Source organism: Anser brachyrhynchus (genome assembly GCF_964034855.1).
Source record: "Anser brachyrhynchus genome assembly, chromosome: 13".
Classification (NCBI taxonomy): domain Eukaryota; kingdom Metazoa; phylum Chordata; class Aves; order Anseriformes; family Anatidae; genus Anser; species Anser brachyrhynchus.
Window position 1 is genome coordinate 10197865 of NC_137708.1, and position 25859 is coordinate 10223723.

The 25859-nt window shown below is 61.8% G+C and overlaps 1 protein-coding gene across 9 annotated transcripts in view; it reads left to right on the forward strand.

Annotated features, from left to right (window-relative positions):
• Nucleotides 1–25859, forward strand: part of NLGN3 (neuroligin 3) — a 35939-nt gene continuing 10080 nt past the window's right edge. For 2 of the 9 annotated variants that reach the window (XM_080553242.1, XM_080553243.1), the window contains exons 1-2: nt 785–912; nt 17819–18533. In XM_080553242.1, coding sequence (XP_080409368.1) covers nt 18056–18533 — 478 coding nt within the window. In that variant the 5' untranslated portion in view covers nt 785–912; nt 17819–18055. Of the gene's footprint in view, nt 147–784; nt 913–1677; nt 15097–16341; nt 17096–17231; nt 18534–18861; nt 18911–19583; nt 19644–24758; nt 24819–25859 lie in introns of those variants that run through there. The other 7 variants (XM_080553235.1, XM_080553239.1, XM_080553236.1 and 4 more) reach the window with 7 other exon arrangements.

The window sequence follows — 25859 nt, forward strand, 5'->3', positions numbered from 1 at the left end:
TGTGTCTGCTGAGCCCGCAGCTCCACGCATGGAATGGGGTGGGACGGCTGTGCCTGGCCCCGGGGCTGATGCTGGGACTGGGACACCCCGTACTGGTCCCTCATGGACCCCCCCGGACCGGCTGGGTGCTGCGGGGCAGCGGAGAGGTGGGGGCTGCTCCCAGGGCCGTGGCAAAATGTGCTGGGGGGGGATGTTCCGACGGGCAGGGCTGTGCCAGGGCACCGCGGGGCTGCGGGCGGATGGAGAGGGGCCTGTGCGGGGTGGCCAGGGTGGGTACAGGGCACGGCGGGACAGGCTGCTGGGGCTGGGCGGGGGTGCCCAGGGTGGCGTGGGATGCTCGGGGCCCTGCAGAGGCACCCTGGGCGGGGTGGGACCCCCAGGACACCGCGGGGACCCCCGGGGCCGTGCGGGCTGCCCGGGGCGGCACAGAGATGCTCACGGCCACGCCGGGATGCTCAGGGCGGTGCAGGGCGCCCGGGGCTGTGCGGAGATGCCCGGGCCGGGGCGGGTGCTCCCGGGAAGGGCGCTGCGGGGTGCCCCGGGCGGTGCCGGTGCCGGTCCCGGTGCCCCCCTCCCGGGGGTCGGTCGGTGCCGGTGCCCGGGCGGGGTTCCCGGGGCCGTGGCGGTCCCGGGGGTGCGGTCCCGGGCGCGCCGGACCCCGCCGGGCCGGGTGCCCTCTCCGCGCATCCCGCAGGGCGGTGCGGGTGCCGGGGGCCGCTCGGCGTACCGGCGGCGGCACCGAAGGGGTGCTGCGGCGGCGGCCCCTCCCCCGCCCGCCCCCGCCGTGCACGCGCCGCGCGCTCCCGGTGCGGGGTCGGGCCGGACTGAGCGGAGCGCGGGGCGCGGAGCAGCCGCCGCCGCCGCCGCCGCCGCCGCCCCCGGCATGGCCCAGCCGCGCCGCCGCCCCCGACGGTGAGTGCGCCCCGACGGCCCGGGCCGGCCCCCACCGGGAGGGAGATGGAGGGGGGGGGGGGGCGCACCGGGAGGGGGCAGCGGGCGGCCGGGACGGGGCTCCCAAGGGAGGGCGGGGGCCGGGGCCGGTGCCGGGGGGCCGCGCCGTGCCCGTGCCGTGCCCGTGCCGTGCCGTGCCCGCCGTCCCGCGCGGCGCGGCGGGGGTTAACGGGCGGGGCGGCGCGGCGGGGAGGGCGGCGGTAACGGCGGGGGTTAACGGGGCCGGATGAGCGGCCGCGGCGAGCCGGCGGGTTGCCATGGCGACGGGCTGAAAGGGGGATTGTGCGCCCGCCCAGCTGCGCGGCCCCCCCGGCACGGCTCGGCTCGAGCCGCTCCCGTCCCGTCCATCGCGGCTCGCCCCGCACCGCCGGCCCCATCCCGGCCCGGCCCGGTTCGGCCCGGCGCGGCGCTGCCCGGGGGCGGGGGGACCGAACCGAGCCGGGCCGGGCCGGGCCGGGCAGGGCGGCGGGGTGCTGTGCCGGGGCGGTGCTGTGCCGGGACCGAGCATCCCTTGGCCAAGGGCAGGGGGAGACCCGCGGCCCGGCCCGGCCCGGCCCGGCCCGGCTCGGCTCGGAGCTGGCACGGGCTGGCGGAGCTGCCGGCGTTCCCGGCCCCCGTGCCCGGCGTGGGGCCCGGCGGCGGGCGCAGCGGGCGTACACCGGGCTCCGTCGCACCGGGCGTGCCCGTCCCCGAGCAGGGCGAGGAGCACGTGGCGCACGGGTCGCTGCCGGGGGCTCCGCCGCCATGTGCTGCGGCCACGTCGTGCTCGAAGCCGTGCGGCAGGACAGCCGCCGTCGGCGGTGGTTGGCGTGACCAGGGACCGCACCAAGGGGTGTGCTGCAGGCGGCCAGCACGCCCCCGACAAGGCAGCCCTTGCCCTCACCCCACACCCTCCAGCCAGCCGCTCTCCGCACCACGCTCTCCCCGACGGCAGCGTGCCCGGGTGCCTTCCCGAGGCTGCACGACTCCCTCGGGGAGGTGGCTGTGGCGTGAAGCAGGAGGGCTGGAGGTGCCCCCGTTGCCCATCACGCAGGGATGCTCTCGGGAAGCGCAGGTACCTCCTTGTCCCCCCCGCGCTGGACCGGAGCATCCTCGGCACCCCCCGGGGCAGGGCTGGGCGCCCCCAGGTCCCCGTGGGAGCAGGGCTCTGCGGGCGGCAGCCACCAGAGCCGGCGTCTGCAAAACGGTTAAACGCTGACATTTAGAGGTCACACTTTTAGCACCGTGCATGTGTTTGCTTCATTTGCATTTGCAGTTAGCCCAGATCCTCGGTTTGCCGCTTGCATGTGCAGTTGCCATGGCTACACGCACGGTCGGGATGGGGAGCTGGGTTGGACACCTGCGAACGTGCGGCTCCAAACCTCCAGAGCACCGGGGCGCGAGTGAACGGCGCCGAGACGCGGGGCAGGCTCCGGCCGCGGGCACGTGGGCGCCGTGCAGCCGTGCGCTCGGGAAATGGAGCCCCAGTGCCCATCTTGGCAGGGGCTGCGTGCCGCCGCCTCGCGCAGCCTCCCAGCGCCCTTACGAGCCCAGCGGCACGCGCCTGGGGCAGCCCTGCTGGAGAGGAAGGCTGAGCCCGTGCCGAGGATGCTGCCCTGCACCTTACAGCTGGATCTGCCCCTTTTCCAGACCCCGTGCGCAGGCTCTGCCCCGAAGGGCTGGCGTGGTGGTGCCGGGCAGGTTGGTGCTGCCTCGCCCCGTGCCCAGCAGCCTGCCGGGGCTCCAGAAGGTGGTTTGGGAATTGGCAGGGCGCTCGCCGAGGCTGCAGCTGTGGAGGTGGCGGCTTCCCTGGGTCTCCGCAGGGTCCGCTCCGTGTGCTTGGGGTTTTTGTGGGCAGGGACACAACCCAGGGGGCTTTTGACCAGGGTGACATTGAGCCCGTGAGGGAGAGCAAGGAGACAGTGGCTGCCAAACCCTTCCGACAGGTCCCTGTTGGCTTTGCCGTTGTGTCAAGGGCAGAGGGATTTTAGGACCCCTGGTTTGGAAGGGACCTGGAGGTCATCAAGTCCTTTCAGCTCCACCTAAGCCAGCCCTGACCAACAGCAGCTCTGCCAGCTCCCGAACCTCCCCAGTGACCGTGGTTCTGCCGCCTCCCCAGCGCCTCGCTGCAGCCTTCCCTTCCCCTTCCTGCCAGGAGCTGCCTCTGTGCAGCAGGTGGGTGAGAAAGGAAGCCCTTGGAGCCATCCAGAGCCAACTGCGGCCTTGGACAGACCTCCGTGGTGTGTCCAGGTGGCAATGATGGCAGCCGCAGCGGTGAGGAACCCGGGTGGACGTGCGGAGGGATGGTGGGAGTCAGCGTGGATGGGGCACGGAGCATGGCGTGCTGCTTTCTGGGCATGGCCTGAGGAGGAGCCACAGAAGAACCTGAGGGGTTTCACGCACAGCACAGGAGGGCTGAGCATCCACGAGGTCTGGGCCCCGGTGCGAGTGCAGAGATGGGCACCCAGGAGCGTGGGACAGGGACAGCCTGGCTCTGTCCTTAGGGCTTTAGTGCCGCTGGGATGGGACGGTCATTTGCTCCCTGTGGCATCCCAGACAGAAATTCCTCTGCTGCTGAGCCGCGTTTATCTGCTGCTGCTGACAGAGCGTTTTGGACGGCTCTTCTAAACCAGGGCCTGGCACTTGAACCTGCATCCCCAGCCAAAGCCAGGTCCGTGGCGCGGAGGGCCTGTGGGCGAAGGCGGCTGGCAAGGGCACGCCAGCAGAAGCAAGCAGGATGGGTCCCGGTGCTGGGTGCTCAGCGGAAAGCCGCGGCAGAGGCGGAGCTGCGTGGTGCCTCACGCTGGCCGAGAAGCCCTGGTGGTCTCCTAACGTGACGTGCCCGGGGACGGGGGGCAGGGAGGGGGCTCTGCCCGGCGCTCTGTGTGCCGTCCTCAGCAGGATTCTGCAAGGCGTGTGAGGGGAATGAATAAAAGGTCCTGCCATTGCCAGCGCTGGCAGTTTGAACCCACATCACTCGGCCCCTGGAGGGAGTCTGGCTGAGGGGGAGCCGGGGGGGAGCAGGAGCTCGGGGCTGCAGCTGCCACGTCCTGCCTGCTGCGTGCGGCGCTTGGAAGTTTTGCCTGCCGAGGAGGATACGTGCCAGTTGTTTGGTCACTTGTCTGGGCTCACGAGAGGTGATATTGAGGCGCATGATGAAACCCGTGCTCCTGCTTCTTGCAGGCACGTGGGGAACCTCTGCCCTTGCTGCGTTGTCCGTCCTGCCGGGAGCAGGGCGCGGGGCGATGTCTGCGGGCAGGGCTTTGTGCCGGGCAGCGCTGTTTGGGCTGGGACTGCCTTGGCAAGGAGCTCTGGGGATTGTTGGTAAAGAAGCCTTGTTCCTGACACTGCAAAACGCAGAGCAGTGTAGTAACATCTGTTATTTTCAAACTGCATCTCAGCGTGAGCATACCCTGCGAGGTGCCTGGCAAGCGGAGCTGAAGCTCTGCCTTGTGGACAGATGCTCCGGCCGTGCCAGCGGAGCAGGTGGCAAAGTTTGGGAAAGGTTGCGTTAGGGAGCATTACAGGGCTCTTACTGTGCCTGAGCCGTGTTTGGGTCTGCGCCGGGGCTGCTGGGGCTCTCCGAAGGCGAGGCTGTTTGGCAGAGCCTGGCCAGGAAGGTTTCTGAGACGGGCACGGGGAGGAGACTTCTGAGAACACCCTTGGCGTCACAGTCCCTTCTGCAGCAGATTTGCCCAACGCAGCCCCTCGCGGGGAGCTGCCACTCTGCGGGAGCACGAGAAGCACGCCCCGGTCTGCGGTGAGACCTGCGGGTCGCTGGCCACGGAGGTGGCCGCGCACAGAAAGCGACTGAACAAGGCAAGGATCTTCGGGCTGGGAAAGAAACAACAGAGGATGGATCAGGTACAGCTACAGAAATCACAGGAGGCCAGGAGAGAAAGGACGGAGGTTAACTGCTCCCTGGTTCTTGCCATGCAAGTACAAGGTCACATCAAACGCCGCTAGCAGGAGGTGCAAACCAGGAGGAGGGGATCTGCTGCTCACAGACGTGCTGCCAGAGCACACAAGTCCTCAGAACAAGGTGTTGCGAACAGCAAAACCTTACGCTGGCTCCAGGAGAAATGGGACAAGTTCAAGAAGGACAAGAGGTTCCCTGAGGACCAGTAAATACACGGAGATACGCTTGGACAGCTCCTGAGCTGCAAATTGCTCATACTTCAGACTACCGGCAGGGAAGTGTGCAGGGCAAGGCTCACCCTTGGTTTGAGCCGTTATTTCCGTGACGTGCCCGTGGGAAGGGTGCAGCCAGCAGGAAGCTCTGGGCTCTGCACAGGGTTTATCCCCTCCCAGCTCTGAGCTGGCACGGGGCAGGCCCTTGCTGAGTGCAGGATGCTCCCCCCATGGCAGCTGGGTTCCTGCCCCGGTGCTGCCCCAGAGCTCGCTGCATGCGGGGGGCACCGTGGCATCGCGTGGGATCCTGTTTGGGATCCTCTCCCTCTCCTCCCATCCCCTGGCCCTGCCTGCTGTCTCGCACTCACATCAGGAAACAGTCCCAGTTCTGCTCCTGGTTTTGTGCCCGGCTGAGAAAAGCCTCGTGTCCCGCTCTCGGTGAGGGTGCAGCTCAGCATGGGGTGCAAGAAGGCTGTCATCCCAGATCCCGGCTGGTTTAGCAACACCCAGGGACAGCAGGGAGCCACGAGGCCGGGCCTGGGAGAGGTCTTCTTGTGTGAGGAGAGCCTGTGCTGGGCTGGGAGACGAGGGCATGGGGCTGGGCTGTAAGAGGACGGGCCCTGGGGAGCTTTTGTCCTGTGTCACGCATGGAGGAGGCCAGGAGGTGGACGTCCGTGGTGCTGCGAAGTTGCCGGTGGGAACGTGATTTCCATCTCTGTCTCGGTGCCATTTTGTTCACCGTTGCCACCGGGCTCTCCTGTGAGAGGTTGCTCAGATGCTCACACGCTGAGGTTGCTTTGATGCTCGCAGCCTTAAGGGGAGCCACGCAGTCACCTCTCGGCCACAGAAACCTCCTCCGGCCCTCGCAGGGAGCAAGGCTTCAAAGCGGGCATCTGCCGAGGCAGAGCCGTGCTCGGGGACCTCGGCAGGGAGCATGGGTGCGTTCCTGGCACCGGGGCCGCCTTTCCTTGGCACTGCTGGTCCCTGCAGCCTGCCTGCTTGTCCTGCTTCATCCTCGCCTCCCAGGGCATCCACAGGCTGCCTGATTTGCTCCGGTTCAGCTTATTTCTTAACACTAGGCAGCCTTTACAGTAAAACACATTAAAGGATTTTTGCCAGAGGTTTAAGGCTTTCTGCTTTTTGTGCTTGAAGATAGAAAATATGGGAGGAGAAAGCTACAAGGGAAAAATATCAAGTACATTTTGGATTAAATTTAAACAGGCTTCTTTCCTAGCTGCTGGCTTGCCTGGCCTCAAGTCCTCAGCATGCCTTAGCAGCACGAGCAAGAGGGATTTGCAGAGCCGCCCTGCTGCCGGCTGACCCTCCAGCCCGCGTGTTCTCTGTGGTCTTCTTCATGGTCGTGCCAGCTTTGGCTTTGTTTTCGGAACACGGGTGGCCCATGGCTCTTGCTGCAGGTGGAGACTGAGCAGAGGCTGCTGTGTGCTTGGGCTGGGCCATCAGCCCACCTCCATCCCTCCAAGGCACAGGAGCTCATCTCAGCCCTCCTTGTGCTCCCGGACAAAGCTTTGCCAGCAGCGTTATCCTTGGTGGTGGGGTGGGGCGAGGATGCAGAGGGGCAGGGCAGCTGCTGCAGCACCTATGTGCCTGCTCCGGGGGCGCACAAGTGTGAAATTCAATTTGTAGATAAGCCGTAGCGGGCGAGGAGCGCAGGCCCTGGCGTCTGCGGGAGGCAGGCAGTGTCTGGAGCAGCACAGCCTGCATGCACGGCGTGTCCTGCCTGCCAGCTCCTGGCCAGGCTGACGTCACCTCGCAGAGCGGTGGCTGCTGCAGGACGTGGCTGCTCGAAGCTGTCTCGTGTTCTCCTGGGGTCTGCAGCCCCGAGCTCAGCCCCCATCCCTGCACAGGGCCGGGGCGCAGCTGGCAGCAGGGGGGGGGCTGATGCTCCCACCACCAGCAGCAGGTGAGCTGGGTGGCTTGCAAGGACAGGCGCTGTGAGCGGGGCTGGCTCTTCCGGCAGCGGTTGGCATTTTCCCACCTCCATCTTCTTGAATTCCCTTCCTGATGTTTCCAGCGAGCCCTGCTTGCTGGCGGACGCAGAGGGAATGAGCATTATAGTCTCAGCAAATGCAGCTCATGCTGTTCTTCTGTTCTTCCCGCGCATTGTAACCAGTGGTTGCAACTCCCTTTCTCCTGCCCCGCTCCAGAAGCGTCTGGGTCTCCCCTCCCCGAGCGCTCTGCAGAGCGGGCAGCAGCACAGCCCCTGCTGCGGGTGAGGAGAAAGCTGCCGTGAGCGGGGCAGTGCGGCCCCCTGAGCACTGAGCAGTGCCCCAGTGCTCCGCAGGGGCTGCCACCAGCGGTGCAGCCCGGGGAAAGCCACAGTGCTGCGAGGCAGTGGGTGGCTGCTGGTGCCACCGGGTCTGAACAGGCACCAGCGTGGTGGTATTAGGACGATCAGCCTGTCCTGCTCTTCCTTGCCAGTCTTGGCTTTCCAGCATCGTGAGGGAGTGAGCCTAGCCCTGCTGCCTGCACTGTGATCCTAGAGGGGTGGCTCCGTGCGGATCACCTGCACGCCCCTTGCACAGGGATTCGCTGTCCTTGTGGAGCCGCTGTGCTCCACAGCCTCGCTGCCTCGGTGGCTGACTTGGTGTCTGGTGGTGCAAGACAGGGCGGTGCAGGAAGGTGATGGCTGTGCGCTGCCAGATAACTTGGAACATTATCTCTGCACAGGGAAACAGAATAATTACATTGTCATTCAGCTTCCATGGAAAGCTAGTTCCTGCTTCTCTCCAACCATTTTCCTTATATTTGTTCTTTGCCCCATTATTGATTACTTTCATGCTGTATCATCCCCATAACCTGGCTTACAGTTCTGCCCCATGAAACTTTGCTCAGCTGACGAAGTGATGGATAGTGATATCAGAAGAAATAGGTGATTGGGACAGGTGTCAGTAAAGGAAACAATCCTTTATCAGCTCTGCTGTTGAAACCGGAGGTTCTTACAACTGCATTCCAGATTACAACCTGTGATTAAGTGGTTTTGGCTTCCTGCTTTGAGTCAGTAGAAATGAAACACTGACGGCTTATTTTGGTGTAGCTGTTCCTGTTCAAAGCGCTCTTGGATTTTGTTGTCCACCCTCTCCAGTCGCATTCGCAGGAAGTCTTTGTATTTTAAGCTGCAGTCGGTTCCTCTCTGCCCAGCCCACCTCCTTACATTTATAGAGCCTCCTCCGGACCACGCTATTCCACGGGAAGCATTGGCTGTGTGCGCTCAGCCTGCCTGCGCTCCCTGGTGCTTCCCCAGCCTCCCTCCGAGCGTGCGTGAGGCTGTTGGCACGGGCGGTGGTCGGGGCAGGGCAGTGTCCCGTGCAAGCTGCCCCTTGCCCAGTGGCCAGAGGGGGACCCTGGCCTTGGTGCACCTGGGTGCCTCGAAAGGAGTGTGGGGGACTGGGATACAAGACATTTTGGGTAAGGACATGCCATCAGCAGCTGGGTTTCGTACTTGCTGTTTAGTTTGGGGCCTTTCAGAAGCAGGGGTGTCACTGCATGAAACCAGCCTCTCTGGCACTGAAGTCTCCTTTCTTTATTAAATTTCAATCCTGCTGTTGCAAACTCAAAAAATACAAACATGTTTGGACGTAGAGTTTTGGAAGCTTGTTCCTCTGAAAAGAGTCTCGTGTTTGTGTAATTGCTCCCTAAAGTGGTTCAGTCATAACAATTAGTGTTAGAGGAAAAACTGGGGGCCCTGCTAGGCGCCGTTGTTTCGGAGGTGGTTGTTGGGGAGAGGACACAGAAGCCGCTCCTCTGGCAGATGTGAGGGGGATGGCGACGAGCAGCTGGGATAATGTCAGCGCGCAGCTCGGCGGAGCTGGGGAAGGAAGTGCGGGGAGCGCTGCTTGTGCCGGCAGCGCGCTCTTTGCTGGGTGAGATTTGCACTCCAGTCGCTAGCTGCCAAGTGTTGATCTCGGATCCACGAGTGAGCTTGTATTGCTTCAAAGTAGGTGCCTGGTGCTTGTTTGCGATGTGCTGGAGAGCAAGCGAGCTGTCTCGGCATGAACTCTGCGCTGGTGCCAAGGGCTCGCTGTCAGCTCGCCCCGAGCAGGCGTCTGGCGATTCTGGGGTTCTGCAAACGCACGCTCACATCGCCAGTCAACCCGCCCGCACGAAGTGAGCACCGGGGCGATGCTGCCGCTCGCAAAGCGCTATTTCCCTAGCATGGCCGAGGTGGTCGATGCCCCACAGGTCCTCCCACCAGCCGGGCACTGCTCCTGGAGGTGCCCGGTGCCCTTCAGGTGGCCTTGGCGGTGGGCCCAGTGCTGGGCTCGGCCCGTTGGGTGCTGAAGGAACAGCTCCAGCCCCCAGGTGGTGCTGGGGGCGGCCAGGCGCTGGAAGGGCTGCGGGCCAGGCCAGCCGAGAGGCTAGCAGCGTGCCCCAGCAGCCAGAAGGGCTGGCTGTGTCCTGGGGGCTTTGGGCTTGGCATGGCTGAGGGAAGGGAGCCTCCTGCTCTGCTCTGCGCTGGTGTGGCCTTGCCTCCAGTGCTGCGTGTGGTGTTGGGTGTCGCAATGCAAGAAGGATGTAAAGCTATTAGCATCCAAGAGGGCTGTGAAGGCGGTGACGGGCCTAGAGGGCAAGATGTGTGAGGAGAAGCTGAAGTCCCTTGGTTTGTTCAGCTCCGAGCAGAGCAGGCTGAGGGGAGGCCTCATGGCGGCCTCACAAGGGGAGCGGAGGGGCAGGCGCCCTCAGTGCTCTCAGGTGTAGGGTTTGTTTTTTGGGTGGTTCTGTATGGAGCCAGGAGTTGGACTCAATGATCCTGTGGGTCCCTTCCCATTCGATGATTCTAGGAGCAGCTGAGGACACTTGGGTTTCTCAGGACTGGAGAACAGGAGGTTGAGGGTGTCCTCAAAGCGCCCTACATCTTCCTGAGGAGGGGATGCGGGGAGGGAGGTGCTCCTCTCTTCTCCGGGTATGCAGTGACAGGACGTGTGGGAATATCTCAAAGCTGCACCAGGGGAGGTTCAGACCAGACATTAGGGAAAACTCCTTTACCAAGAAGGTAGCTGGCAAGGGAAGAGCTTCCTAGGGAGGTGGTAGATGCCCAGCACCTGTCCGTGTTTGAGGTATTTGGATAACACTCGAGATAAGTTTTAAGCTGGGGTCTGCCCTGAAGTAGTCTGAATCAGTCTCAGTGATCTCTGTGGACCCCTTCCAACTGGAACTACTTACTCTACCCTACTTTACACCATTCTGCCTGTCTAGCCAGCCTGGACCGGGCCTGTTTAGGCTGCAGTACAGCAATGCCCCATCTGGCTATTGCTAAGGGCGCAGGGCGCAGCATGTGCAACCCTATTGCAGGGGCTTCTGGACAATCCTCCAGGGCTCTCTGATCTGCCAGGCTGGGTCAGGCGCTCTTCCTTCGCTGCCAGTTGTTCTGGCTGGGGAGCAAGTGTGTGTGTATCTGTGCCAAGGCCGTGGCACTGTGTTTGCTGTTTAGACAGTGGTTCTCATTAGCCTCTGCCCCTGCAGGGAAGCATTTGTGAACTGAATCTGTGCAAGCGGCAAGGTGAGGGAGAGGAAAGCTGCTGCCGTTTCTTTGCGCTGAGGTCAGGAAAGCTGCAACGTGAGATAATCCAGATTATTTCTACCCAGAATGTGGCACTGAACGGCCTACTTCCAGCAGCTGTCTGTGAGCGGCGTGGAAGTCCGGCAGCCCACCAAGAGGCTGCTGCCGCTGCCCTCTTCACAGCCAGGGATCTGTCCCACAGCCTCTTGCTTGCACAGCAGCTGCTTGCTGTGCCGTGCGGCCCTCCCCCAGCTTTCTGCACGCTCCTGGGAAGCGGTGAGTGGGAAGGTCAGTCGAAATGGAGACCGGCTCAAGGTGAACATGTGGCCCACACCCAGACAGCCCAGGCTGTCAAACGCGATTGTCCTTGGATCCTCTATGGAGGCCACCCTGTACTTGCATCGGCAGGATTGGGTGCTTACCCCACCACTGTCCCTGCTGCAGTGCTCACTGGCTGTCCTTCAGCAGCATCGCCGCTCCCTGCACAGTGACACTGAGATACTTCCTGCATTTTTGGAGCTTCTGATGCTAAATGGGAGTTGGAAGTGAGCCAGGTTATGTCACCCGCTGGGTTGTGTGCCTTCTGGAGCAGGCAGGAGCAGGGCATCAAACAGTACACTGGAATCAACACCAAAAATCATAGAATCATAGAATGGCTTGGGTTGGAAGGGACCTTAAAGCCCATCCACTTCCACCCCCCCTGCCATGGACAGGGATGCCACCCACTAGATCAGGTTGCCCTGGGCCTCGTCCACCTGGTCTTGAACACCTTCAAGGTATGGCTCACCCTCAGCTTCTCTGGGCAGCCTGCTCCAGTGAAAACGAATGTCTGGAAAGGCAGGAGTGTGGGCAAGGGAAAGGTCTGCCTAGCTCCTCCTTCCCGAGGCGGGCAGGATCTGCTTCTTCCTGAAGGACCTTTCAACAGGCATGGAGGAAATGGGGACAGGCCATATCGCAGCAGGAGGCCGTTGGCACGACAGCAGAAGTGGTGCTGAAATTTCTAGGGATTTGGGGCAACATTTTTGCCGTTCTGAATGGGAGCTCACGAGGATCTCGACATGTCTGGGAGTCGTCTAAGAGCTTCTGTCCCACATATGTTCCTGCAGCACTGAGGAACTTAACTGATGCTTCTCTTGAGGTCTCTCATCTTTCTTCTCCCCAGGGCACTGGATGCACAGCGGAGTGTCCCATCAGCTTCTGGTGTTCAGCTTTGCTTAAGTATTGGTGATACTGTGGGTAGAAGTTAGAAAAGGCAAGTCACAGGGAAGTACCTGGCAATTGAAGCGAATGAGGGTGAGGTTTGCGGCTGTTTTTCCTTCTGTACCAGCAGGGTGACTGTGGTGCCGTACTGTTGGAGGTGTTGCAGATGCGCCTCTGGGAGGAGGACGAGATGGGGGCACGGGGCTCTCAGTGAGGCCTGCAGAGCAGAGGACAGCTGTGGTGGGTTCCATGCTGCTGGGAAGCTTCCATAGCGCTCTGCTCCCTCAGAGCCTCCTACACACTGATGGTTTCATGGCTGAGATGGCTCTTGTTTCACTACATGGTGACAAATGCTGAACCACCGAGGGCAGGGACAAAGCTGCCAGCCAGGGGAATGAGAAGTGTAGGGGACCGGGCTGGAGGGGACACCAAGGTGTCATTCGCTCTGTCCACCTGCCTTGGAGCACCCTTTGCTGATGAGCTTACCTTTACTTTTTCCTGGTGTACACCTGGCTCTCCTTTCTTAATGTGAAAGTGTCTCCTGTCACCAAAGGAATTACGTACTTCACTCACAAGAGCGAAGCAGCAATATATTTATTGATGAAAATAGTGATTTAGCAGTGCTTAATTGTGAATGAGACAGTGATTTAACAATTTTCTAATGGTAAATGTGACATTAACAAGATTCGTGATGGCAAGGCCACTTAATTATTTACTGCATAGAGGAGAGGGTCAGACTACAAGCCTCAGGGAGACCCTCACATTGAGCCATAAGGTTCAGGATGGAGGTCCTTTTGCCGTCCAAACTCCGAGGAGTCTAGATATGACCGGATCCTATCCCAATCCCAGACTTAATAGTTTATGCCTAAAGGACTGTATGCACATCAATCCTTTATGTCACTTAGCTAAGGTTACAAAGTTGGAGCACGCTTAGTAAATTACTTGCAAAGTTTCAACAAGCTAGCTAGCAGTCACCTACTGTCACAGGTAAGGAATCTCTCGACTTCAGGGAGTAGCCTTGAGAGGCGTCCCTGCTCAAGGAGAAGATGCTGGCATCCAGCCCGCTGCAGCGCAGGAGAGCTCAACAGGCTCTGGGCTCTCGTTTATTTATGGGGTAAGAGGACTGACAACTAGTCATATGTGCATGCCAGCTGTGTTTGGGTGGTGCATGCTCCCTTAGCCCTTGGATCTGTCTCTCCTGAGTCCACCTTGAGCCCAGCTCAGCTACCACGATGGGATGCATCCATCACGGTCACCACCGATGGCTATCGCCCATGGAGGGTCAGGCTTTGGGGCAGGGGGAGGATGCTGCCATGACTACCGAGCACTGAGTTCAGCATCAGACTGTTCTGGGCTTTTTTTTGCAGCAGCCTTTTCACGTTATAAAACTGCATCTGCTGACATGGCTTGTCTTCTAGGCTTTTGTTCAAGGCCATGCTTCCCAGGCTTTTTGTGGCCTTGCTGGTCTCCTGTGGCCTCTCTTGGTTGGCCCAAATCTTTTGGGGGGTGAAGCAGTTCTCTAGAGGAGAACAGCATAATTGCTTGATGTATCTTTATGAGCTGGAGGAGAGCTGAATAACGAAAGGCAGTTCGTGTGCCTTTATAAGCTGTCCTTTTACACATCCTACTGTACTTGCCCGTTTCTGTGACAATGACATGCTGGCTCACGCTCAGTTTGTACTCCCCTGTAGCCCTTTTGACCCTTCTGGCAGAAGCACTGTTGCCTTTTCTTCCCCAGCCTGCATTTATGCTGCTGCTTTCTCCTGCCAGCGACTCTCAGCCCTGCCCATCACCACTCAGCCCTCTCTCCAGTTTGTCAGGAGCACGTCAAGTTCCAGCCCTGGCCTCCGAAGCCCTGGGTGTCGTGTGCAGATTTTAAAACGTACTTCGTTCTGTCATTTAGGTCACCCAGAGAAATGCTGAGCGGTAGCAGCAGCAGGGCAGACCTTGCTGAAACCCTGCTTGTCCCCACTCAGTGTAACTGAGTGCCGCTGGTAACTGTTTATTGCTGTGCACAAGCTCTGTGATGGATTGAATTCCCAGAACTGCTCCCCCAGTGCTGCAGGACAGGGAAATGTCTGCCTGCAGCATGGATGAGAAACCTGGTGTCAGAAAGACCCGCTGGGCGCAATGCATTGCGCTTAACCACCGCTCCGTAATATTACCCTCGAGCACCAACCCAGGCCAAAACCGTCAGAGGGTGAGAGCTGAGGACGGCTGGCAGAGAAATGCCGGGGCCCAGGGACACGGGCACGTCAGCCCGGTGCTGCTGCAGCTCCTGTGCTGCCGAGGTTTCTGCAGCATCGCCGGCCAGGCAGAAGGCACCGGCGGCTGGCAAGAGCCGAGGCCGCTGCCTGCTGGAGGAGAGCAGCGAGGGGGCTGGCGGGGAGGGAAGCAGCGGGGTGCGGATTGCTGGGAGGGGAGCGGAGATCCGACGCGAGGGCCCGGCCTGGCGGCGCTCGCCCACAGCTCTCAGCCAGCAAAGGTGTGGATCCGGCTCTTCTGGCTGGCGCGGGGACGCCTCGCTGTGCATCTGCAACCGCGGCTTCGCGGGATCCGCCTGCTCAGGTTTCCATGGAGAGCGTCTTGTTGTTGGGGAGGGAGCAGTCTGGCAGACAGTACAGTCGTGGAAATACCGATACAGCGTTTGTTTTCCAAGATGCATGAATAAAATCATTAACAGTTAGCAGCCTCACTTCCTCCGCTCGCACCAGCCGCCCTCAGCGGTCTGGCAGGCCGACCCAGGATGCCTGCAGCGTCTTTATTCTCCCGGCTCCTTGCTCGTGCGCTCGTCACGGTGTCCCCAGCTTGGCCGTATCTGCCCAGGCGAGCCGGGTTTCACTTCCAGTTGGCAGCCTCCATTTCCTACTGGCAGCCTCCAGTGCTCGCGAGGGCTGCGGGGAGGCAGCAGCCACCTTTGCCGGGGGGAAGAGCTGGGCTCACTGGGAACAGCGGGAGGAGCCGTAGGCGGCTCAGCCCGGGGACGCTTTGCTCCCACCTCCCGTGGGATGCGAGGGAATAGCTTCCCGAACGAAGCGTCCTCTCTTGGATCTTCTCCTTCGTTACTGCGTGTGCTTGGGAAGGCTGGGGGCAGGCTGCCTTCGGCCCCGCCGCGGAGAGCGCAGGAGGCAGCGATGCAGGGCTCCTGCTGCAGCCCCCGGGAGCGCCGCTGGCTGCCGAGCCCTCGGTGGAGAGGGCTGAGCGCTGGTGTTGGTGGCAGCCTGTCAATATTAAATTAAGGCTAAATTCCCGTACTAAACGTTATGTTAACACGAAGTTACAGCAGAGAGCGCAGAGCGCAGAACAGCAATATGCGGGTAAGATGTGTTTCGGGGGGATTGTAATCATCCCAAATGAGGCGTTTGAAACCCAGGGAGTTCCAGATTTAGGGCTTGCATTGTTTTTGTTTTTGTAATTGAAAACCAATCCAAACATAGGAGGGTTTAGGAGCATGTTGCTGAGATTGTTTGGGTGCCTTTATTCTGTGCTGCAGGGGCATCGGCAGATGGAGGAGAAAAGTCTTTAAAAAACGATGGAACCAAGTCTGGAATTACAAATGTTAAAATAGCGTGATCTGGATTTTATTGTTAGCACATTGTGGCTCTCCGAGGTAACATTAGAGTTGTTGGGTCTTGACTGTGCATCTCTATCTGGACATACTTGGCTATTGCTAACGTAACTCACCTCTGTATCTGATGCTTCACACAGCTCATAATTTGAGACAACTGCAAATCCCGTAGCATGATTTTATTTGCATTATGGATGTGTACTTGGAACTTTAATTCTATCGTAACAGGCAGTTTTTTGTCTTCAGATTTCCCTGTTTTTTAAAGAGCTGTTGGAAGAGCCATGGATGAGGATTAAGCAACCCAAAAGGATATCATGATAGCATAATCCCGAGGAGATATAGCAAGAAGCTGTTCTGGGTTCTGTTTTACTTTAAAAAATAAAATAAAATAATCTCTCCTTCACTGTGCAGTACGCAATGACACGGTGGCTATGCCAGGTGTGCGGCCACTCCAAAGATGGGAAGTGGGTGGTGAACTCAGCCCTACTTTTGTGGTGCCCGGTGTGCCTCACACTGTGAAATCCCTTGGCTGAGGCAGTGCTGGAGCTGCCGTGCTCAAGGCAATGCACGGCCACGGCTCTGGGAGAGCTTGGAGCCAGGGAATCCTCTGGTAAGCCACAGGGCCGCGGCGTGCGTGCTCCTGCAGAGCAGGAACGAGGGCTGGCAGTGAGATGGCTCTGCTGGGAGTTACGGGCGCTATCGAAGCTGCCTGTAGCGTCCAGGCGTGCCAACGAGATACGACAGTCATTAATAATTTGGCTTCATCCTAACCCATGGCATCCAAAGGAAGAGGAGCAGATGATGTGGGCTGGATGATTTGCCTTCCAGCAGCGCCGTGCACAGCGGATGAGCGATGGTTTTCCTCCGGAGCTGGGGGCAGAGCGGGGCAGCGGCAGCAGCGGTGCGACCGCAGAGCTCGGTGTGCTGGGGTGCCTCGGCTGCCTTTCTGGCCCTTGGTACGCTTCTTTTGCTCTCGCATTGCGTTTTGTAGGCTTCAGCACCTGTTTTGGGGGGTAACACACCACTGTCAGTGTCCTGCAGTGCGTGCTTGTCTGGCGCCGCCTCCCCCCTTCCCCTGGTCAGGCAGCAGGCGGGGGCACAGGGGTGCTCCGGGGCACAGAGCAGGATCCCCCCAGCCGTGACACCTCACCCCTCAGGGCTGTCCCCAGCCGGGTGTCCCCGGGCCGTGCCCAGGCCCTGGATGTTGCCGCTCCTCCTCACCCATCGCCCCTGGCACCGTCCCTGTCTCACACCGCTGCTGTTTGTGGGCTCTGGAAGCACGTCTGCGTTCCCAGCCCCGCACAGCCTCGCGGCTCGGGTGGGCCGGATGCAGCAACATGATTTTCTGGGCTGAGTGTTTCTTATTACGCCTGTCAGACACTGATTTCTGAGCCTGCTGTGTTCCCTGGGCATACCAGGAGGGCAGGCACAGCACAGGCCCATTTCCTTAATGACCGGCAGTGAATTGCCTGCACATGTGCAGTGCAGATTTGAGACGCCCTCCGTGTATTTTTTTTTTTTCTCTGCGGATTTTCCTCGTTGGATGAGGTGTTCTCCATTAGTGGAGTCCCTGCCCAGCTGAGCCTTGAACAGAGCCTCTTCCTTCCATCTGCACACAGCCCTTATTTTGTGCTCCAGTAATTCCAGTGCAGCTCTGCTGCCCTCCGAGCTTCGGAGAGATTTACCAGGTGGGCACCTAAGGATGCTCTGGGACAAAATGGAGGTGCCCTGCCGCCGTCCCTGCCAGGGTAAGCACGTGTGGCTGAGACAGGCGGCAGCCTCCGACCCCCTCCCCGAGCAGCGTCTTCAGCAGGGACCGGCCTGCCGAGGCCAGGATCCGGCCTCTCACCCACGCCGGGAGCCCACGAGCGAGCGTGGCCGCGGTGTGCCCGTCCCTGGGAGCCGGGGGGAGGCGGGGGGGCCCTTACATAAGCCCTGAATGCGGCAGGCGGAGCGGGGAGGGGAAGGGCAGAGCGCCGAAAATCCAGGCAGCCTCCAGCGAGGGCTCCCCGCCGCGGCCCTGCACGCTGACACGCGGCCTCAGGTCCCCGTCCCCGGCCACCTGCCCGCTGTCCGTGCCCCCACCACCCTCTGCGGGGCAGCACGGGGATGGGGCTGCAGGCACTGCAGTGCTGGCATGGGGGGGACATGGCCAAGGACCCCTGCCCACCCAGCACCCAGTGCCCGGGGTCCCTCTGTGCCATGGATGGGCTCAGCGTGTGCGGACGGGCGCTGTCTGTGTGTCCGCACGTGCTCGGGGCTCCGTCTCCTGGAGCACCTCGGGTGTTCCCCAGCATCCCAGCCCGGGCTCTTGCCCCAGGGGGGTGAACGCCGGCCCCTTCTCGAGCACGGCAGGGGCTCGCGAGCAGGGGAGCGCTTCGCGCCCAGGTAGGAGCGGGCACCCACGGCGCTGCAGCCCTGTGGCTCTTCGCAGGGTGAATCTGCTGTTAATTCCCTCCGTCTCTCCGCAGCATCAGCAATCCCACCCGGGCCGGGCCATTCGAAGGGGGACCGCAGCAGGCAGCTCGCAGGCTCTGAGGCGCGGCAGCACGTCGCTCCGGGTCGCTGTCCCTGAGTCGCCGGGCTCTCCCGCCCCACGGATCTGGCCGTTCCTGCTGGGAAAACCGGAGGCTTGCCGTGATGGGGATGCGCTGAGCCCTTGCCCCAGGAGCTTCAGGCCTGGATGGTGGTGCTGCTCCTCCCGGACGATGTGGCTGATACTCTGGAGAAGCCCTCTCTTGCCCCCTGTTCTCCAAGTGCCTGAGCTGGTGGCCGGCTGGGACCTGCGTCTCGCCCTGTGGGTCCTGAGCTTCGCCTCGGCCGTCGTGCGCATGGAGGGCCAGGTCTACTCTCCCACCGTCAACACGCACTATGGGAAGCTACGGGGGGTGCGCGTGCCGCTGCCCAGCGAGATTTTGGGACCCGTGGACCAGTACCTGGGGGTGCCTTACGCCGCCCCCCCAGTCGGGGAGAAGAGGTTCATGCCCCCCGAGCCACCGCCCTCCTGGTCGGGCATCAGGAACGCTACCCACTTCTCGCCAGTCTGCCCCCAGAACATCCACAACGCCGTTCCCGAGATCATGCTGCCCATCTGGTTTACCTCCAACCTGGATATCGTGGCCACCTACATCCAGGACCCCAACGAGGACTGTCTGTACCTCAACATCTACATCCCCACGGAGGATGGTGAGTCCCCGCCGGGGCGCCCGCAGGAGCGAGCGCTCTGGGAGGGCAGGGGGGGCCGCCCTGCCCCTGCCCCTGCCCAGCAGCGGTTGGTCTCACCTGGGTGTTGTGTTTGAAGCATGTGGTTGTGGACCCTGCAGCATGCTGTCTGTTCGTGGAAAGCTTCCTCTGGCCACTCAGCTCGCCCTCAGCTGCCATCTCTGTCTCGCGTGCTCCCGCCCCTCCACGCCTCTCGGTCCCGTCCCCCCCCCCCCCCACCTTCCACCTCCATGGCATCGTCACGGGTTCCTCTCTTGTGTTGCTAAATCTGAATCAGACTCTCTGACCGCAGATCCACAGAGCGACGAGCTGGTTTGTGCTCCCCAGGCGCCGAGTGCCAGGTTCTGTCTTGAGTTGGTTTGGGTTTGTCCTTCCTCCCCCCCTTCCCACCCCCAGGTCCATGCGCTAGCCGTGGGCACGGGCTGCGGCCGCCGCTGGGAGGAACACTCTGCCTCTCCCGGGGCCGGGCTGCTCGGGCCAGGAAGGGGCCACAGAGCCCTTTTTGGGGCCGCAAAAGCCCTTTTGGGGGGGGTCCCGATGCAGGCGGGAGGTTGGGGGCATCGCTCTGCAGCCGCAGCCAAACGTGGGGGGCACGGTCCCGCGGTGGTGAGGCCGAGCAGCACCGGCTGCCTCCTGGCTAACCTTTTCCTTCGCAGGGCATCCCACCTGAACCGTAAGTAGAGGGTGGAGGAGGCAGCGCCTTGCCCGCGTGCCCGCCACAGCCTCACCACCGCGGGAGCCCCGGGGGCTGCAGGGGGCTGGATGGGACACGGGGCGGGTTTGCCCTGCGCAGGGCAGCCTCGCCAGCTCTGCCCCTCCGTCCTGGTGGGCTCTCGGCTGCGCCTTCCCACCCGCCCAGCACGGCTGGCCCAGAGTTTTCCTCCCACGGCGCCGCTCCCTCCCCACCTCCCGCGGTCCCGGGGCGGCGGGTGGGCGGCAGCGTGGTTGTGATTGCATGCCCACTCCAGCCGGTGGAGCCTCCTGTTATTTTGTAGTCTTTTATTCATTTTACAGTAAAACGGATTTCCAAGGAATGCACCCGAAAGCCCAACAAGAAAATATGTAGGAAAGGAGGTATGTAGCAAGCCGACCGGCAGAGAGGCACAGAGAGGAAAGAGAGAGAGAGAATGAGAGAGTGAGAGGGTGCCTGTCGGTTCTCTCTGGCCCCGCGGCGTGCTCCTCCAGCGCCTCTCTGTGCCGCGACCGCCCGCGGGCCCCGAGCAGCCCTGCCCCGCTGCCGCCCGCTCCCCGCCCGCAGGGACCCGCGGGTGCCGCGGCCGCCCCGGCTCCCCGCCCCGCAGCTGGGGGCTGGTGCTGAGCACGGGCTCAGGGCAGAGCGGGATGCTCCTGTTGTCCCAGGCCTTTCAGAACAGCTGCTGGCAGGCTGAGCCTGTGCTTCCCGGTCCCTTTGGTCACGGGGAACGCCTAAATGCGCCTGTTCCCTTAGGGCTGGAGGGGCTGCACCTCTCAGCCCTCTGCCCAGAGCAGGCAAGGGGCTCCCTCCCGCCCCGGGTACCGACCCGCTCAGGGGAGCGCCTGGTTGTAGATGGGGCCTGAGCTCTTCCCCCTGTTGCATCCCTGGTCGTTAGCAGCCAGAGCTCTGTGGTTAAAGCATCAGTCCTCGCCTGGCTGTGTAAACGCTGCCATGTTCTGCCCCAGCCTCTGGTCTGCCCTCGGCTGTGCTGGCGGGGCTATATGCATCCCTATATCCGTACATCCCCATGCATACAGACACGCTCACAGACACGGCTGTGCGAGCTCAGGATGTGCTCTCCACCTCCTCAAATCACACCCTCCCTAAGCTGCAGCCTCCCCGGAGGCGGCAGAGCATCTCCAGCGCAGACACAGCTCCGCTTTGTCTCGTCGCTGTCTCCAGGGCTGTGCGGGGCTCCTCCTGCTGCACTGCAGCTTGGGCACCCGGAATAATCCCGACCCAACCCCAGTGCCACGGGCCGGGGAGCGGAGATGCACAAACCGGACCCCCTCCTGTCTCCCTCGGTCCCTGGAGGATGCTCCCTCCGTCCCACCGCCCAGCCCCGCACAGGCAGGCAGAGCCCAGGCTGCTCCCTGCATCACCCCGTCCTCCCCGCTGCCCCGAGGTGCCCGCGGCCAGGCCGACCAGCTCTTCTGAAAGGCTCAGGAGGGGGTGTCCTGCCGGGCTGGAGCTGCCCTCCCCGCCTGCCGCCGCCGCCGCCCCGCCGTGCCGGGCACCGCGCGCAGCGGGCCCCGGCTCCCGCCGCTTTTCTCTTCGTGCCCCCGCGTTTCACGGGGCTGGCGCAGCTGGGCTCAGAGGTTTGGGGAGCTCTTTCCTTCCAGCGACTATTTTTTTTTGTTGTTGTTTTTTCTTTCCCCCCCCCTTGAGTTCTGTCGTTTGGTTTCTTTGCTTTGCTTTTCCTGTCGCTGTCCTGGCTATTCACACGCCATCTCTCCGAGTGCCAAGGCTGCCCCTGAAAGGGCTGGCGCATTAGGGAGTCTCCGCACGCCGCCTCCGGCGCAGGCTGTGCCAGCGACACCGAGCCACTTCAAAGCGCTTCCTCTCCCGGCCCCCTGGGGCTGGGGTCCCCGCGGGAGCCCCCCGCAGCCCGGGCAGAGCAGAGGGGCTTGGGGTAGGGCAGGAGGAGGGGTGGCGCAAGGCGCAGTGAAGCTCCTCGGGCGCCTTCGCCTCCTTGTTGTGCCCCCCACCAGCTCTGCCCGCCAGCAGTTCCTTTGCAGTCCCTCTGAGGATGCGTTTGGTGGCCCGTGCCACGCGGTCCCCGCGCGGTGGCAGCTCCCAGGGAGGCGGCGGGGATGTGCCTCCTGCCCCGTGCCTCCTGCCCCGTGCTGGCAGAACCGACTCGCGGACGGGCAGAGCCAGCGATCTGGGCATCCAGGCGTGATGTGCAGAGGATTAAAGCGCCCGGCTGCTGCCGCTGCCCTTCAGCTCTGGCCACTGAGCCGGTGTCTGTTGACTCGAATTAATTGAATAACTCGTGAAGAGGCACTTAGCTCTGAATGTCCTGGGTTAGTAGTGCTTAGGGCGAGGATAACACACCTGCAGTGCTTGTTTGTTCGGACTCTGTGTCATTTGAACATCATCTCGTCCAGCAATCCTCCTGATTATTATTTCTAAGACCATTTTGTGTATGACTGGTCAATAAGCTCTCCTCTCGCAGAGCGAGAGCCTGTCTAGTATTTTGGTGGTTTGAAATGCCTCGGCTCTCACCTTACTGTTGTTTTCATCTCATAGCAGCCAAAGGGCTAAGATTTTATCAGAATTCATCCCCGTCTCCACGAGACAGAAAAACGTCCCTGTCTCCCTCTCCTATTTCCTGCCTGGGTGCACATCGGTCCCCTCCCTTGGGACAGGGCAGGGCAGCAGTGCTTTGGGACTAATTAGCCGTGCACTGTGCAGGAGGATCTGTTGGACGATCTAGGCTCAGCTGCTGCTCATGTTTTGCTGTGAAAATAAAGCTCTGCCCACCGGAGGAGCGTGTACGTGCGCACAGCATAGGGCCCATGGATGCTCGTGTCAGAACCCCCCCTGGTTTTTACTAGCGACCAGCCTAACCTCTGTGGCATGGCTGGGGGCACGTGGCCACCCCTGTGCTCTGCTTCTGTGTCGGGGCATGATGTACAAAGGTGAGGGGCGGCGTTAGTGCTGGCAGTCACCAGGGCACGAGGAGTCCGGTGCTTTTGTGGGGCCCCGGGAGGATGGAGATGGCTCCTCAGCATTGCCCAGGGGCGGGGAGGCGCCGGGCAGCAGGGAGGAAAGGCTCCTGCCCAGCTGCTGGAGCCGCAGAAGGACTGGGTCCTGCTCCTGCTCCTCTCTTATCTGCACCACGCCGAGCACGACGGCTGCAAGGAGCTGGGATCCCTGCCCTCTTTATCGCTGTTTGCACTGGCGTCAGTGCTATTGGAACAGTTTGCTTAAGATAGCACAAATCCGGTGCGGATGCTCCTGTTTAAGGAAAACTGATTTTATTTTTTACTGAACTTGAGCTTAAATCTTCCTAGGGACTTCAGATAAGAGCATATGCATCCTTTCTATCACCCCAAACAATGTCACTCCGCAGTCAGCTCGCAGTTAAACAGCGTAACAGGCACTCGCGCTGGGTGAGCAGCATGAATTTTTGATGGGTGAGGAGAGCAGGAGCCACAAGTCCTTTGGTTTTCCCGGCTGTGAACCAAGAAGCTCAGACAAGCCCAGGGAGCTCGGGGGCCAGGAGGGCAGCGCTGGGCTCTGGGCTGCAGCCCGTGCTGGAGCAGCTCCTGCTGCGGTGGCCTTGAGCACCGCAATAGCAGGTGCTGGGAGGCAACCGAGCAAACAGCGAGGAAGGTGTGAGAGCACCTACTGTGCTGTTTCTCTTACGGGAACGCGGGGCATCGGTTGTGGGGGTGAGCAGCATTGCTGGACTCGCTACAGCTGCGGCTGCCCCAGCCAGCTCCCTCCCCACGCGGTGCCACCTCTCCCAGCTCCGAAGCACGGGCTGGGTGAAGGATTGCCGCCTGCAGCAGTCATCAGAGAAAATCCCTCTCCCTGTGCACTGCCAGGGAAGCTGGAGAGGAGCTCCGCGTAGCAAACACTGCACGGGTACTTTGTCATTTGAGTGCTTTCTGGGCTCGCAGCTCTCCCTGTCGAAGGCGCAGCCGGTCAAGCCCACAGCGCCTGCCCGCAGGCAGGCTGGGGCTGCGTGCCGGGTGGGGAAGGGGACACAGCGGGGGGGGACGCTGGGGTGCCAGGGCAGAGGGCAGGGGCTCCTGGGGTGAGGCTGGGGGGATCGGTGTAGCAGGATGGCTGCGAGGAGGCAGGACACAGAGCGGGGTGCTGGGAGGTGAGCTCAGGGAACATCCAGCTGGCTCTGGAGATGTCCCTGCCCCAGGACAGGAGCTGCTCTGCGTTTGTGCCCAGCGTTTGTCACACCTCTTCTTAACCCCCTCCCCAGGCCATCACTTCCACTGATTTTCTGCCCGATCTGCCAGAAAGGTTTTCTTTTTGTCGGGCTTAACCCTGCCTCCTGTGGCTCCGCAGCCTCTGCCCCGTGGAGCAGGACTCGCTTTCCCGTGTCACCACAGCTCCGTGGCCTGTCCTGCCTGGGGAAGCAGCGAGCACAGCTCCCTTCGGCTTCCCGCTGTCAGCGTTTGGATGACCTTGTCTCCCTCAAGCTTCACTTGCCTGATGGATTTTCCAGCCTCCTGGTCCTTGCTCGGTGGGCTGCCTGCAGAGGGTCACGGCACGGGGTGCTGTGCAGCTCACCAGCGGCGGCTGCGCCTCGCCGCTCCCCCTCACACCCCGCTCTTGTCTTCTGAGCGGGACGGGGCTGCTGCCCCCAGCCAGGGCTTCGGCCGGCACCGCGGGTTCGCCCTGCTGATGATGGCTGCTTCCACCTGGCCCCACGGAGCCGCCCGTATCACTGGTTCCTCCCACGCTCAGATCCTGTCCCCCTCCCATCTCTGTGATCTGCAAGTGGGACAGGTGCCGCCCGTGTCACGTCCAGGGGTGGCACTGGGACTGACTCCCCGACTTCGGCTTCCCAGCCACTCTTGCAGCCACTTTCACCTCGTCTCATCCGGACACGAGGCTGCACCTCGCTGATGGAGCAGCCCCTTGCTGGGACGGAGCCGGGGTGATAGGAGCGGGGCCCTGGGACCATGCTGGTGCCCGGCGGGACCTCCGAGCTGTGCGGGACCTTACAGAAACTGACGTTTTTGGGGGGCGTGGGGGTGCTCCTGTTACAATCCAGTGGTTTGGGGTGCGCCGAGCAGGGCTGCAGGGCACTGTGGCATTTCGGCCGTGCTGGTGGCAGAGGACGGCCGTCCCCAGCGGCAGCAGAGCCGGCAGCGGGGACCCCTCTGCGCGCCCCATCGCTGTGCTGCGTGACGGGGCCGCAGGGGCAGGCAGGGACACCGCTCTGGGATGCTCGCCGCCCCCCCAGCGCCCCGGGGAGGATCTGGGAAGGGCCCTGGGGAGCGGCATCGCGGCGCCGGGGCAGCCTGGCCCCCTGCCCTGCCGTGGCTCTGGGAGAGGTGCAGTGTGAGTAGCCAGCAGTGCTGTGGGGCGCAGGCCTGGCCCCACCGTCTCTGCTATCATGCTATTTTTGAATTCTCTTTTGTTGTTTTTTTTTTTCTTTCTTTCTTTTTCTTTTTTTTGTTGTTGTTTTGTTTTGTTTTGTTTTTTCCTTTCTGTTCTGTCTCCTCGTGTTTGGTCCCTAGGAGCCAGCGCTAAGAAACAGGGAGAGGACTTAGCGGATAATGACGGGGATGAAGACGAAGGTATTTCTGTGCTCGAGGCTGCCACTGCATGACACGCAAAGCAACTCCGTTTGCCCGCCATCCGCTGCCATCCCCAGGGAGCCCCGTGTGTGTCTGTCTCGGCGCTGGGCAGCTGCGCGGGGCGGGGGGCCGGGGGGCCGGCTGTGCAGGGCTCAGGCCCTTCCTCTCCTCCGGGGGAAGCTTGTGGGGTTGTGCTTCAGGAGAAGTTTGCTGGCTGCCCCCGCTCCGCTCGAGCGAGGGCCGGGAGGAAGCATGGCAGCTTGGGAGCAAAGGAGCCCTCGGGCACCTGGGCCCATTTCACCCCGAGCCCGGTCATATTCCACCTCCAGCCTCATCCCTCCGGACTCAGCGATGCGCAGCGGGAGCCTGCGCCCTCCCCTCGTGCCCTCGTGCCCTCGCCCACTCCCGACTCGCTCCATGCTGCGGGAAAGGAACGCGGGTGCTGGCGAGGGGCGGCCCCACACAGCTCTAGGTGCCATGTCACGGGCCAGCAGTGCCACCAGCTCTCTGTCCCCTGCACCCGGAGCAGGATTTGTACCCGGCCCCGGTGCTGGGGGTGCTGCGCCCACTCTTTTCCCAATGCGAGCGAGGTTTTGCTTGTGGCCACGGCGTCTGTGCCAGATGAGGCAGAGCAAGGGCGACTTCAAATGGGTGCGATTCAGGATCTACACCAGGCTTAAGAAAGCTGCAGAACGGGCAATTTTGGGTAAAACAGGGCTGCTCGTCTGCAGGGTCTGGACTCGGCCTGTTTTGTTGCAGGGATGTGAGGAGGAGGCGGGAGGAAAGGTCTGCCAGGATGCAGCTGGAACGCGGCGAGGGCACTGAGACCTCGTGGTCTGCAGGAGTCCTGGGGCAGCTCAAGCCTGTCCTGACAGATGGCATTTGGGTTCTGGGCAGCAGATGAAAAGCCTGTTCATTGGCAGTATCAAAACCTGTTGTTGTCTCCCAGTAACCTGTGCCCCAGGATCTCTTGTACCAGGATGTAAACTGGCGTCCATCCTAAGTGATTTGACTGCAGTAAATCCCTGCACACTAAGATGT